General features: G+C 37.4%; 1 protein-coding gene across 6 annotated transcripts in view; it reads left to right on the top strand.

Moving 5' to 3' along the window:
• LOC121316738 (ryanodine receptor 2) overlaps window positions 1–16,009 on the top strand; it is a 201,552-nt gene that overhangs the window by 99,470 nt on the left and 86,073 nt on the right. For all 6 annotated transcript variants that reach the window (XM_041251871.1, XM_041251876.1, XM_041251875.1 and 3 more), the window contains exons 11-22: window positions 25–181; window positions 1,387–1,551; window positions 1,907–2,028; window positions 2,148–2,331; window positions 3,396–3,531; window positions 4,163–4,258; window positions 6,727–6,845; window positions 8,419–8,552; window positions 9,524–9,765; window positions 11,972–12,164; window positions 13,986–14,202; window positions 15,602–15,706. In XM_041251871.1, coding sequence (XP_041107805.1) covers window positions 25–181; window positions 1,387–1,551; window positions 1,907–2,028; window positions 2,148–2,331; window positions 3,396–3,531; window positions 4,163–4,258; window positions 6,727–6,845; window positions 8,419–8,552; window positions 9,524–9,765; window positions 11,972–12,164; window positions 13,986–14,202; window positions 15,602–15,706 — 1,870 coding nt within the window. The remainder of the gene's footprint in view (window positions 1–24; window positions 182–1,386; window positions 1,552–1,906; window positions 2,029–2,147; window positions 2,332–3,395; window positions 3,532–4,162; window positions 4,259–6,726; window positions 6,846–8,418; window positions 8,553–9,523; window positions 9,766–11,971; window positions 12,165–13,985; window positions 14,203–15,601; window positions 15,707–16,009) is intronic.

Here is a 16,009-nt window from a genome sequence, read left to right as displayed (position 1 = left end):
CCAGCATGTATGTACTGTTCGCAGGTGGAGTGGAAGCCATATCAGATGGGGACAGCCATTCCGTCTGAGGCACGTCACCACAGGAAAATATCTGAGCCTCATGGATGACAAAAGCCTTCTTCTCATGGACAAAGAAAAAGCAGGCGTGAAATCCACGGCATTCTGCTATCGGTCTTCCAAGGTTTACAGATATATTTTTTCTAATCTTTCAGTGGAATGTACTAGTAGTTTTTATATCAAATCACTCTGAAAGCTTTAGCATCCCTCCTCTTCCAAGCGTTTGTTTCTCTTCAGGGAACACACACCAGCCCCCGAGCATCTCATCATTCCCATGAGCTGGATGGGCGATTTATAGTTATATTTGTTGGTACAGTAAAAAGTTACAACGTTTTATGGGGAGCATTTCTGATTAATGACGTGCATCCCAACAATGCCAGTTCCTTTTTCTTCCAGGTTTTTGTGCCAATAATTTAGGAGCCAGTATAATTTGTGTTAATTTCATCTTTTTAAAAAAAATGAGATAAAAGATGCAAGCCCTATGGGGTTCATTGATGAAAATTGATTATGGTGACGCTTGTCTGGATAATGGCATTTTATGGTGGAAGTAACAACAATGTCTTGGACATGCTTCAAATTTATGGTGAATAATTAGTATTTCATATTTAATTTTTAACCTAGGTACCTTGATTAGCACTCGGTTGTGCAACTGCACATTTACTGAAAGTGACCCCTTTAATATTAGCAAACTCTTTTTACCCTCTTTTAAATAATAAGGTCTGTTACATTTCCCCACATATTCTCCTCTACTACCCCAAACACAGTATGAAAGCTAACATGAAGGCTGATTCTAATAGCCAGGTTGGGAGTTGGTTAGAACTCTAAGCCTGTCAAAACTCATGCCAAGTCTATCTCTAAACAGTTCTGCAATGAGCAGCAAGTGACCAATTATACACTTGAGAGACCTTCGCATTCACTTATCATGGAGGTGCAGGTACATTGGAGTTGTACGAGTGTTTCTGTTAGAGTAGGAGAGGCCTATGATAAAGACAGCGTACAAAGCGGCAGATTCAGTACTCTAGTGGAAGGGGATCTGGCTACAAACAATAACATATGTCTATACCTATGTATATAATATTGTTTTGGGAGCTGTGTAGCACAAGCGGATAGCCACCCGCCCTACGAGAGGACAGAGAAGGCTGAAAATCAGCTTGTATCTTACAACAGCTAATGCTATATTTTTACACTCTCTATATATCATCCAAATTAGGTGAGATTCAAATCCATTGTCATTTCCAAAATGTTCTGAGTTTTTAATTTTCTGTTTTCTTTTCCTATTCTTGTAAATAAAATAAAAAAAGCATGTTGACTTGTAATTTCTTTCCTTAGGAAAAGTTGGATTTGGGGATAAAGAAGGAAATGGATGGGATGGGAGTACCAGAGATAAAGTACGGAGATTCGGTGTGCTACATCCAGCATGTGGACACCTGCCTATGGCTCACCTACCAGTCAGTGGATGCTAAATCTGTAAGGATGGGAGCTGTGCAGCGCAAGGTACTGTCTTAGTGTTATGCTTAGACTACATAATAAGAAATAAAATAAACTTTCTGTTCATCTGTAAGATACCCCGAAACAAAATACTGTATAGAAGGTAGACACATGTTTTTATTTTGATTTTGTGAGAGGAGTAAAACAATATCACACAATGGAGCAGTAAACAAATTGTTTTGAGCTGGTTTTTGCTAGTTTTAAGCTGTTATTCCTCACTGAAAAATTGCAAGAGCTTCAAAATGGGGCACTGTGAGTTTTATTTTTAATTGCATTTTGGTGTGACTTCCTCTATACAGTGTGGTAGTATGCACAGCAAACCGGCTCTGGTTCTCTCCCTGAAATTAATGTTATCTTTCAGGCTATAATGCATCACGAAGGTCACATGGATGATGGGTTAACACTGTCCAGATCACAGCATGAGGAGTCCCGGACAGCTCGGGTCATTCGCAGCACTGTCTTCCTTTTCAACAGATTCATCAGGTACAGTACAAGGCAGATCTGTTTAAATAAACCTGGGGATCAATGTCTGTTCTGTTCGAACGATCCTATTTATTTATCCAAGGTTATTTATTTTTATTTTGTTTTGTATGTCATTTTAGGGGTCTTGATGCCTTGAGCAAGAAAGGAAAATCATCCAGCATAGATTTGCCAATCGAATCAGTCAGCTTGAGTCTGCAGGACTTGATAGGCTATTTTCAGCCACCTGATGAGCATCTAGAACATGAAGACAAACAGAACAGGCTACGGACGCTAAAGAACCGACAGAATCTCTTCCAGGAAGAGGTGCTAACTGAGTGCAATTACATTCCTTCTAGAACATACAAAAATGTTTTTAAAAGTCTAGCAGGTTCTTGTAGGATATATGGTTGTTATTCATTTAACCCTTTTTTTAAAATTGGGGTTTAAGTTTTTTCAAAGCACTCTTCTTATAGAATGCTTACAAATCTCTTTAAAAAAAAAAAGTTTGAATTAAAGTTTTGTTCATTATCAGGCCTACAGTATAATGATTTTCCCTAAATTATAATACAAGTATGAGGTCAAAGTAGACCTATTGTAGAATATACTGTGCTATAACAGTAAATACATTAAAAAGAAGTAGCGGGGTTACGAAAAATATAACGCTAGACATCCGCTTGTGTTGCTACAACTGTTTAAATAACATACCTATAATTGTTCTTTTCATTGTTAACATCCTGACAGCTTTTTACACTTATAATTTTTAAGTCTGTTTCAAAAGACTCTTCAAAATGTCCACTCTTGTGCACTGGGGTTTGAGATCTGTCCTCTACATCACTGCAGGAAGAGCGAACCCCCCCAAAAAAAACATAACAAGTGATTGTTATTGCTGTGTTTCTAGTTTGACAATGTGGGCAGTAATCCTTACACCATCAGTGCACTAGAGCAGACATTTCAAAAGCGCTTTTAAACAGACTGTAAAATTATAAGTGTAAAAAATGTCAGGGTGTTAACAATGAAAAGAAAAGAGGTATGTTATTTAAACAGTTGTAGCAGCATCTGGGGACGTGCAACGCTATATTTTTCGTTACCCCACTACTTACTCTTTAAGGCAATAGCTATTACTAATAATTATTTGCAGACTGTCACAGGAGACCATGTGTAGTTGCTTGTACATACATATGTTACATTCCTGTAGCTAGCATATGCAGTGTATTGTTGATAATGAAATGTTTGAAACTTACAGAGCAAATGGGGGACAATTATAGTAAATTGAAAGGGGGGGGGGGGGTGTGCAAGTCTACTGCAGCTAGGGAAATGCTAGAATTAAAACCAGTAAGAATATCAGTAGGTACAGTCTTTGACCTAGAGCCTGCGTGTGTTCTTTCTAGGGTATGATTAACCTGGTTCTTGAATGCATCGACCGCCTACATGTGTACAGCAGTGCTGCTCATTTTGCTGATGTAGCTGGAAAAGAAGCAGGAGAGGCCTGGAAGTCTATACTAAACTCATTATATGAGTTACTGGGTAAGAATATCTCAAAATGTTTATAAAGTGTCTTGAGCAAGTTACACTTGAGATGTTTAGATAGCTTAATGCATGGTGCATGGGGCAATGCATGGTACTGAGATATTATAAAGACGGTTTCCAGTCTCTTAACCACAGAACAGGCTGATGGAAACACCACAGAAACCCCTGTCTGGTGAAACATCTCTGTACAAACTGGTAATAACGCAAATCTGTGCAAGTAAGTATAGAGCTATGACACTAGATTTTGTTAAGGATGCTGCAGATTTAACCCATACCAGACTCTTGTGGGTAATGTTATGTTTAGCTACCCATGAGTGATAACAGGAGCTTAATTATCTTCAGTGGGCTTATGCTGCAAATCAGCTATGTCTGCTAAGGAAGAATTATCGATATTTCTATCAAGGAAAATGGGTTTGCAAGAATAGTATTGCTGAGTCCCTCACCTGCATTTTAAAGTATTTTACTGTTCTAGAAAATGGTTCTAGAGAACAAAAAGACGTGTTTTTGCAGAAGATTGAACTGAAAAACATGAATCCTCTTTCATAAATGCGTTCAGGTACTACTTAATTAATAAGGAACACAACACCAGTTCCGTACAAATAGGTTTGTTCTCTCTTTCAATTTATAGCTGCCCTGATAAGAGGAAATCGCAAAAATTGTGCCCAGTTCTCAGGCTCTCTTGATTGGTTAATCAGCCGGCTGGAGAGATTAGAAGCATCCTCTGGTATGTATTCATTAGACAACGTCATAAACATGTTGAAACTGTATTAAATGAATGATTTACGATATCGTTTGCAATCCTTTTGATTTTGTGTGTTACGTTGCACTTATATTGATGTTCTGTATTGCTCGGTCTAAGCTGTCTGTGGTTACAGTGCAGCTCTGCTGAAAAGAGTATAGAAATATGGCATGTTTATTCAAGAACTGTACTGCCAGCCATTTAGACTGTGGAATAGTGAAGAATGTGTTTGTTGTTTCAACTAAACGTCACAATGATTAACTCCCTGTTCATTGCCGTTTCCACATAAGGCAAACACTCCTGACTGGTCAGTTCCAAAGTGAAAAAAACTAAAAAAAAAAATTCCAAAGTTGCTTGCTTCACAGCACAGCTGATGTATTCTATCATTTTCTTTGTGAGGAGGACTTTATTCAGATCTCATTTAATTTAATAAAGCTTATATTGTAATTCAGTACATTCCTTGTATACTGTGACTAATTGTTGTAACTGCTTCAACACATTCAATGTCATCCCATTCAAGTGTACTTAATGATGGTTCCAGATAAGATAGCAGATCAATTCTAAAGGTGTTACCATGAACTGACACAAATCCAGCATCTGTCAATGCTGCAAAACAGATTCCCAGGATGAGTATTTGAAGGCATCCACTTATCTCTGAAGCTCTGAAAAGAGCATATGCAGCTTTTATGTTGCACTTCTGACGGTTATAGATACAGGACTGGATGGCAGAAGGCACTGGCAGATTAGATTCAAATAATGACAAAGCAATTTGAAAATAAAGTTTGAAAAAAACCCCCACCAGATTCCTTCTAGTTGTGGCTGATGCCCTCTCCATTAGTACGTTTAAGGTTCCTATAAGCTTAATTGAATTTTAACAGCGGTCTGACATTTGCACACTTTCAGTTGAATATGGTGATTGAAGGTAAGACATCCAAAGCTGTTTTTGGAGGTCACTGAGTACAATAGCTACATGCCACAGAATGACTTGACATGACATGACATGACATGACATGACACTTGGCAGCTTTGCTTCTGGATTGTGGCTGCTTGTTTTTTTTTGTTGCTTTCGAGTAACAGTCTCTAGAGTAGTAGGCATTTCATATGACATATATCTTTGTTTAATAACCTAACCTGCGTCTAGTTCCAAAACAGTTCTTTGGATGTTAAAATAAAATTGCAATTATCTGAAAGACCTCAAACAAACTGTGTACAGGTGTGGCGGAGTGTCCCGCCCCTTTATCTTTGTAAGTGTTTTATGTTGTATGTAGCGTGTTAATGTGGTATGTATAAAATACACAGGATATAAATATGGGTTACGAGCACAAGTGTTTAAAATGTATATTTGTATTTAGTCATGAGGATTGCACAACACTTCACGTGCAGGTAAAAATGTAGTATGTGAGCATGGGGAATTACACTTAATTAATTCACATGCAGTTGTACCGTGACTCCAATTGAATGATTGATTAGCAATCGAGTCTCAGTACAGCTGCATATAAACAGCATGTTTTCACTCACTTGGGGTTGTGTGTTCGGAAAGTGGAGAATTGGTGAGAGGAGAGTAATTTAAATATAAACAAATGCTACTCGCGCAAGAGGACTCACGCGATACTTGTTGGGTTCGTCCACTTTGTTTGTTTGTCTGTCTATTTACTTTGGCCAACGCGCCCTTTATTTTCAGTTGTGTGTTTTGTTTAAATCTTTTGTTTATTATTATTATTTACAATAAAACTCACCGCCATTCATCGTGTTTGGAGTCTATTTCTGGTCTGACGTCACCACTGCAAAGCCATCCTGGTCACAACAGGTCAATTGAATAAATCTTGCTTTGAAATTTCAAACATTTTCGGTTATTATTTTTGTCTTTCAGAAGACACAGTGATTGCTTATTGCTTGCAAATGGTGACACAACTCTCTCATGATTCCAGCAACCAGAAAATAAAAAGCAGACCACATAGATACAATCTATGAACAGTTTCTAATAAAAATAAATACAAATAAAGAAGGTTTCCCCACAAACTAAAGGTTCTTTCTTAACCATGTGGTAAGCAAAGCAAATCAAATAGCAACCCAGGGGTAGACTTTCCCCTCAATTTTTAAGATTTCATTAAAGAGTTACAGTGTTGTAAACTATACTACACAGCCACGAAACAGGCTACTCTTTCCTGGAGCCGTAAGGTGTATGCAGACACATTCGGCTCAGATTACTTTATTAAATATTAAAGTGACTCTGAAACCATATGTAGCTTTCCAGTGGGAGAAGGGCCCAAGGATCAAGGGCTTAGGTCGGCCAGGGTGTCCTTGGCCGACCTAAGCTTTCCAAGGTTTTTTTTTTATTAATAAAACTGAATTCAAAATGAGCTGAAGCTTTGTGAATAGGGTGCAGTGTGTCTTAGTGTCTCACACTCATTGGTATGTTGCGTGTGTGGTTGTTAAACTGTTTTCTTTTTCAGGGATTCTGGAAGTTTTACACTGTGTACTTGTGGAAAGTCCTGAAGCTCTCAATATCATCAAAGAAGGCCATATAAAATCTATAATTTCTCTTCTTGACAAACATGGGAGAAATCATAAGGTAGGCATCAATGATCACATAAAAGTATAAAATGCAACAGTGGGCTGTAATGTAGACTAAATTATAACTCATGCGAACTGGAAAAAACAAATATGTTTAAATCGATTATAATTGCGTTTAACTTTTTTTTTAAAATATGTATTTAAGTTTACAATACATTTTGGTAAATGCTGTTACCTGGGTGTATTTTTTTTTAGTGTGAGAAGAAATTACAGCACTCTCATTGGCTACTGATATGGCATGATTTATAAGTGAAATTAGAAAGTACTCTAGTCTACATTCTTTTCAAATATATGTCACGTTATGTGATCCACTAGACCTATATAAGCTGTGTGAGAGTTTCCAACTATTCAACTACAAATAGGAGAAAGCAGAAGGCTTTCCAAGACTTTAGTAGGGGCTATGATAGTGGGTGACCATGCTATCCCTCAAGCATTGGCTACATTTAGAAATGCGGCATCAAGGCAGTCTTCTGAGTCTTGCTGGAACGATGAGGTTTGCAGGTCATGAAGAACGTGTTTCAGGACATTGGCCCAAATCACTCATGGACCAGACACACCTGTTTCCACTTGATAAATGCACAGGGAGCTACACATTGCAGGTGGCAGGGCACCCACCTCTATGCAGATCTCTGTGACTCTACTGGCTGTCAGCCTAGAAGAGCAGAAATTAAAGGTTTTCTGCTTAATGTGGTGTCATTTGCCAAGATTTTGGTCATTGTGACCCAGACCTGCTTACTGCCAACCTTATCCAAGCATTCCCAAAAATCCCTATCAGTAGAACTCTGCTAAGCTGGCATAGGCAATGGAATATGCCTACATTTCGGTTGAAATGACCAGCAAGTACAGTGTGCCAGTGTGTAAAGTCCCATCCAGTATGCTCCAGTAAAGGACTAAACCTAGCTTTAATGACATTGATGTACAGTAGGGGCAAGTCCTTGATACTCCCAAATATGGGCTTCAAATCTGAAGGGAAAATTAGTATTGAGATAACATTAATAGAACATATTTCACTTCTGTGTTTAGATACATTTCTCGTCTTGAAGTTAGAGTGAAGCACTCAGTAATATTACAAGGAAGACAGAGGAATAAAAGATTAAAACTTGAATAGACATATTGGGCAGTATGATGGACAGCAGAAGTGCTGTAACACTACTTATCACACGTCTTGTATGCAGTTTGTTTTAATGACTGGAGCTATGGCACGATTTCCATGCAGCAAGTCAGCGTTATGTGAATCTCTGCTGGTTTGGATACTGCTAACACCTGCTGAGGTATTGGGGGCATGAGCTTGACAAAAACATGTGTCCTTTTGTACAGAGGTAAAGGTCACTGGTTCTACCCAAGCCTCCTGGGTAGAACTAGTGACATTGACCACTGACTGTTATCCAAACTCATTTGCATTTAGCATGTTTATCAGAAACAATGTTTGCCAGCAGGGCTATTTTGTTTCGACACTGTTTAGTTTTAATTACCTTTATTAACAGTATTGATACTTAAAAAAAAGTTATCAATGCAGTTATTTATAACCAAGTTAGTGCTCAAATCTATATCTTGTTTGATGTTCGTCCCAGGTTTTGGATGTATTGTGTTCCCTGTGTGTGTGCCATGGTGTAGCTGTACGTTCCAACCAGCATCTCATCTGTGACAACTTACTGCCAGGAAGGGATCTTTTGTTGCAGACACGTCTTGTCAACCATGTCAGCAGGTACTTCAATTCCCTTGACCTCTTCCAGCATGAGAATCCCTTATAAAAATGTAATAAAGCATAGTGAGAGCATGATAAAGAATTGGTAAACATAGGAAAGCATGTCAAGCCTAGAGATGTATGGTAAAGCATATTACAACCACAGCAAATCATGGTAAACTGTTCTAAACACATAGTAAACTTTTATAAGGAATACTGTGGCCTTGTTTGGACACCCATTGCACAGTGTTAGGGTGTACCATCCCATTTGAAAAAAAAGAATACATCTATGAGTTGTGGTTGGTATTGCATGAAATGTAAACAGGTGGATTACATTTTTAAAAAAGTACAGAACCACTATCTGACCTATATGACTTCCCTGTTATATGTCACATTCAGTGAAGTTGTTAATTTAATCAATAACTTGTTAATTTAATCGTCATACTTAAATTCAGGGGAAATCTACACAAGGTAATACCACAATGCATTATTGTTAATGTGGTGGGCTTCTAACGCTTCTAGGGACAGAGGGTATTCGCGATGATTGCATTGGCAAAGCATTTATACAGTGCTTGTTTTCAAATGATCATGTAGATCCCAACAATGGTTAGTTTTGGGGCTGAATCCAACAATTCAAATTTCAGAACCAATATTTGTGGAAAGAGATTTTTTATGTGTTTGTTAAGGCCCTGATAATGACATCTGTTTCTTTTATCTTCCATTCTAAATGCAAAATTAGTCAATCATTTAGTAAAATAAACAGTATCAAATTTTGAACTCAACATTTGTGACACATTTACAAAGCAAATCAATACTAATACTTTTTTTCTGGATCTGAAATATTGTTGTTGTTGTTGTTGTTGTTGTTGTTGTTATTGTTATTGTTGTTATTATTATTGTTATTATTATTATTATTATTATTATTATTATTATTTTTTATTATTATATTATTATTTTTTATATTATATCTTTTTATTTTTTTATTTTTATAGCATGCGGCCAAATATCTTCCTGGGAATCAGTGAAGGCTCTGCCCAGTACAGGAAGTGGTACTACGAACTAATAGTGGATCACGTTGAAACGTTCGTAACCGCAGAGGCCACTCACCTGCGAGTTGGCTGGGCCTCTACAGACGGGTATTCTCCGTATCCAGGGGGCGGGGAAGGCTGGGGCGGCAACGGCGTTGGAGACGACCTTTACTCCTACGGCTTTGATGGCCTGCACCTATGGTCAGGTAGGACTTTTTTGTGTTGTTTTACAAATCCTGATGTTTCCAATATTTCTGATACAATAACTGTCAGTCTGGGCCACAATTCCTTTTTCTTTAAGCATTTTTCGAGTTTTATCCAAGTTTAGAGTATCCAACCGAGAGTAACTGGTATGTACGTTGCAGTTATGTACATGCAAATTTATCAGCATGCAAATGCTTTACAGATATAGTTGCATGGAATGCCCCTGCAATAAACTTGTGTTAATGGGTGTTTACAGAGTAATAATGCACATTTATATTATTAAAAAACTTTACAGATATTGTTCATATAGTATTCAGTGTCACTAACCTGTAATAACATATTTATATTGCTTGTTTTGCAATTGAATATGTTTGCCAATCTCTGTATAAATCAGTTCACTTCTAATTTTCTCTTTTACAGCTTAATATTAATATATATATATATATAATATATATATATATATATATATATATATATATATATATATATATATATATATATATATATATATATTTTTTTTTTCAGAGTTGCAATGGATGTGGTCCTCTGGGACCATTTCTTTTTTCAACACTGACATTAAGAATTAAAGTATGGCAACACATTATTGTGGTTTTAGGCTTATATATTTTTTTATAAAAACAGATTAAATATGTACGGATCGAAGTGATAATGGAGACTGTGTTTTGTTTGCTTGTTACCATAGGTGTGAGAGAATGACTGCCTTTCTCCATCATAAATTTACTACATTTTATCTGATTTGAATTAACCAGACGCATGTGGGATTAAGCAGGAAACTAAAGAAGTTGCTCTTCTAGGAAAACTGTTTAGGGCATTAAAAGTTAATGAGGTTGTGTTTGTACTAATAGGATAAGTGGTAACTCCTTTTCAGCATTTAATATTGTGCTATGGTTTGTGGTTGCCTTTGTCTGTTGCTGCCTTTGTCTGTTGTTTTTGTTTCTGTTGGCAGGCAATCAAGTATAAAAGTCATAGGTAAAACAACAACAGACTCTACAATGTGCTGAATCTGCATAATGAGCTATCTCAGTGTTCTCACAGGGGCCAACAAAGCTAAAGGAATGGCACTCAGGAGGCCTTAATTAGTCAAGAATCAAGAACTTCCTATTACTTAGAATTTTTTTTGAATATTTGAATAGTGATCTGAAACCCTCACATGCTGCTCTTACCTTTACAGGTAAAGTGTAACAAGAGAGCAATGGATACAACATTAATTCACAGTGTTCGCAGTTCTAAAGACAACATCTTTCTGCTTTTTTGACTAATTCAGTTCATGTGCTGCTTTCATTCCAGCTGCACCTTTTTTGTATTAAGTTACATGCAATTGACTTCATGTTGAGTAACACTTGTTAAAACGTCTTACTTGGTAAAGCCTCCTTTCATGTTGAAATCCTTAGTTGAACTGTAAACTAACAGATGCATTGACTAGGTTTTGCAGAAGGCTAAAAGACTAGCCTCGGATGCCTTTTTCTTATAGAATAGAGGGTACAAATCTGGCTCACAAAACCATCACACAATTGCTTGTCTCTGCTTGAGAAAGGCCCGGGACTGAATGACCGGGATATCCACGTCAGGGTTTAACCACACTCGTAGAAATGTTTGGGGGAGACCTCATGTCACCTACAGCCACAGGGCATGGGTGTAGCCAGTGCCACTGTCCTTCATCTTCTACGAGTGTGAAAATGCACTAAAAAAACGAGAGAACTATTAGGTCGTTTCATCTGAGGCTGAATGCCCTTTGGGATGCCTTGCAAAGCCATTCTTCCACAACTGTAGAGCTGCATGTTTTTGCTTCTGTAGCAGCTAAATGCAGCTTCATGCTGTTCATTACCCTCTCTCACAACAGCCAGAGGAAAAACACAGAGGATACACACAAGGGACTCTTTCATCCTCCAGGGTTGTTTTGATACATAAAGCCTGTTTCAGCCTTCATGGAAAAGGAATAAAATAGGAATAAAATGGTGTTACCATTCCTTCTGCCACTGCAGGCACAAAAGAAATGAAGAAGCATAAAGTTACAGCGTATCCTACCAATTGAAGATGTTTTGAAGGTTACACCTTTGAACAAAAAAGTAGAACCTCCATTTTAAGATAATTCTGAGACATCCAAGACTGCACCTCAGAAAGACGGCTTGTAACAGTGTTTTGGTTATGATGTATAATTTATTCATTTATTGTATTTATTTTTCCCAGGCTGCATTGCCCGGACAGTAAACTCACCCAACCAGCACCTTCTGAGAGTCGATGATGTGGTCAGCTGCTGCCTGGACCTGAGCGCCCCGAGTATCTCGTTCCGGATCAACGGGCAGCCTGTTCAAGGCATGTTCGAGAATTTCAACTCAGACGGCCTCTTTTTCCCTGTTGCCAGCTTCTCTGCTGGAGTAAAGTTAGTAACTTTATTCATTCTGGTCTAATCATTCAACTCCTAATCACCATAACATGACAATTATTAGCATGGAATCCATCCATTTCACTGTGATAATTGTTTATCTGCAATTGTGGTGTGTTGTTGCTGTCATGGACATGCCCACTAAACAGATAGCAGATTGGAAAAGGTGATTGTATTCCTTTGTAGTGTTTCTACAGAAAACAAAGAAGCATTCTTTGCAAAACAGTGTTTTTAATGTTGAGATTTGTGGTTGAGTGCATGAATTTATAACATTGACAACAATTACAAGTCTGTTTCATGAACACCCTTCATAATGCTACAGGATACATCTATAGTTGTCTACCGTTGTGAGAGATTTAGGGAGTGGGTGGATTAAAGTATGAGCTGCTCAAGAGCCCTGTTTTTTTCAGACGTTCATCCCAAGATCAATCATTATTATACATAAACCACATTTCTATAGAAATAAGTGGGGCAGTTTTCCATTGCTGTATAATTCTCAATAACTTACCATAAAATGAAGCCTGTTCATCACACTCATTAATCACACTAATAAGTGTTAAATGTATAATTTTGTTTATGTTTATTATTTAGTCGGAAAACATGTGTTAATATGTAATTACATTGTTATGAGTAGAACTTACCATCACCCTTATCAGATTTAAATACTTGTTTTGGTAAACCGCCTGTGAAATTGGTAACTATGTGGAGTATTGCATGCAGGTTGTAACGTTAAAGGAAAGCTAAAGAATATATTATGTCAATGTAAACCAATATCTCAATTTTGTTTAGTGGTATAGACATTGTGGAGATCTGTTCATAAATGTTTTACAGTATATACACACATAAGAACAGATAGTTAGTTCTGAATCAATTACTAGTTGCCCAATACTTCTTTCACATACCAAGTAAATAAAGGTCTGCCACTGTTGATTACAAAAGCAGCAATTAAACCCCACAGTTTTAGCACTTCAGCAGGCATAGTATTTAAAACCTCTCTTTAGTTACCACATTGCAGTATAGCATGTTAGTTTGTTTGCTGAGGCTAATAAGTAAGTTCTGAAATAGTTCAGATTGCCAGTGTAAATGTAATTACTGTAATTGTAGTCTGCACAAGTGCAATGGGGAGAAAATATTTCCTGCAGCTTTTCTTTCATGTTGTATTTTTGACATGCAGCAGTTGGGAAAATTGATTTTATAAAATATGTTCCATGCAATGCAAAGCTGAGCTCCATGTCTTGAATGCCACAAGCATTTCTGATCTCAAAATAATTTTTTGCTAAAAGCAAAACAATAATACTAAGAAAACATGTCTACCCCTTTTACTGAGCTTCAGCTTCAATCAACCATTACTAATCCCAGCACTGAAAACAGATCTACCCCAGATTCAATAGGCATCTAGAATACCAAACTCTGTCATTATGAAAAAATGCATTGCATTTGACCGGTTTGATGATGAACAAAAAGGAGCATTCAGAGCATTCAGAGCATTTGTTTCCTACAGACTTTCATCTGTTTCACATGTTCAGCAGATCCATCTGAAAGAAAGGCATTCATTCCTCAGTCCACCTCAACCAGCTTGCCTTTTGCTTGGTGATTCTGAAAGGAAAAAATAAATAAAGAAAAAGGTTTTTGGAGCAACTTGCGTATGTCCTATGAAGACAATTGGTTCAGAAAACGGCATTCTTGTCTGATGTGATTAAATTTATTTATAGTCCTAGAGGAAAAACAAACGGGGTGCGTGAAAGAAAACGTGAGAGGGGAGCTGTATGCTGTTCTGGTGTGTGTCAGCTCCATTATATATCTGCCTTTTCCCCACAGAATACGCTTCCTCCTGGGAGGTCGCCATGGGGAATTCAAGTTCCTGCCTCCTCCTGGTTACGCTCCCTGCTTCGAAGCCCTGCTACCCCGAGAGAAGATGAGACTGGAACCCAGCAGGGTATACAAACAAGACCACAATGGCAGGCGGGACCTGCTGGGGCCGACCGTCACCCTCACACTAGCTGCCTTCACACCCACGCCCGTGGACACAAGTCAGGTACAAATCCCTGGAAATGTACACACCAGCGGCAGTAAACTACACTGTACCATTTCATGACTTTGCCAACTTCATAAAGAAGCACAATACAGGGACCATCCAAAATCTGTGTCATTAAATTCTACATCTTTTACACAGTGCCCCCTATTCAGAAGCGATGCAGAATATGATGGAACTATCATTCAGCCACTGAATTTATTTCAATTAGTAGTTGAAGAAAACAAATCTGAAGCGTGCAAAGATCGTATTTATGTTATGAATGATGACAGTCTAAGTGTGGATAGGGTGCTTGCCTTATCAGTTCATATGTCTAGTAAAAGCCTTGCAGATAAGTACCATATGGGCAGAATCAGAATTTTTTTCCCCGCCAGGACCACCCAGAAAAAGAAAATAATGTGAGAAAAGAAAACACAAAACTACAACAAAACAGCTCAGTTGATCAAGTTTCTTAACCCATGTTGAAAGAAAATGCATTTCAATATATTGTTTTTAGAATATATTAATATTATTTGTTTTTAATCATACGTGCAACATGTGTTTCAGACTAAAGTATACATCTTTAAGAAGATAACTCATAATCCTATACTTTCTATACTCAAAGGGCATATTAGTTTGAGAGAGAGAGAGATGAGACTATGTAAATAAACATTTCAAGGTTATTGAGTTAAAAAACATTTGCACTACTGGTTGTAATGTAGCACAACCAGATAGAATATGCTTTGAATCTATCTATTCACTTTATCAATAACACAATTTGCATCCATTTGTATTTGCCAGTAACACCATTTGCATAATACATACAAGCAATTTAGGGTAGTGGCCACACTTTGCAACAATTTAAGAGCAAATAGCTTCAAATTAAATGGTACAATTTTGTTTACTGTCCTCTTACATGTTTGTGATGTTTGTAATGTATTTGCTTAATATTTCTCAATAAAGAGCTGTGTTGATATTTTTGTATATCCTGAGTACTGTGCTTCTATTGTAGCTGTATATAGAATAATATATATATTATTTTTTTGTTTTTACTGCGTTTGTCTCGCGAATAAGCTCACCCCCCTAAAACAAGCGTCTGTGTGCCTATTTGCACTTAAATCAACCCAGGGTGATGCTGCTATTCTCGAACACCTCTTACTAAAATAGGGAAGGGTTGGAACTGGCAGATTTTCAGGCTTGACGTGCACTATTCCAGTACATGCTGGATGGTAGTGTACTTGCCAGATATTCGAGGGATTTGTCATACCAATGCCAAACCAAATCAAAGCCTTTGTTCTATGGGTTTCCGCAAACAGTAGCATTTTTATGCTATCACCTGCTACTTTATATGTATATGTGCATATAGTCTACTATATCAGTGTGCATTATCTCCTATTCATTTATTTAATCCCCCGGACTGCAGATTATATTGCCACCTCACTTGGAGCGAATTCGTGAAAAACTGGCGGAAAACATCCATGAACTCTGGGTTACGAACAAGATTGAGCTTGGCTGGACCTATGGATCTGTAAGTAGAAGAGATGGGATCAAAATAATGTACATCAAATAGTCATGATTACCATTTCATTATATACAATTGGTGTGAAAACATAGTGCTGATGGCAGGCATCAGACTGATCATATATTTGTGCCTTTGCTGTTACTGAATTGTAAGAAAAACAACGGTATAATTAGTGTTATTGTTTTTTGCAATTGTGTATAATTCAGATTGCAAGTCTCAGTGTTTCCATTATTATAGCAGTGGTGTGTGGACGCTTGAAACCTTTATGTAACACTATATCAAGGACTGTATAATATTTTAAACCTCAAG

Source organism: Polyodon spathula, chromosome 6 (genome assembly GCF_017654505.1).
Source record: "Polyodon spathula isolate WHYD16114869_AA chromosome 6, ASM1765450v1, whole genome shotgun sequence".
In the NCBI taxonomy this organism is placed as follows: Eukaryota; Metazoa; Chordata; class Actinopteri; order Acipenseriformes; family Polyodontidae; genus Polyodon; species Polyodon spathula.
The sequence above is the reverse complement of the archived record's forward strand: the minus strand, read 5'-3'. Positions and strand labels throughout refer to the sequence as shown.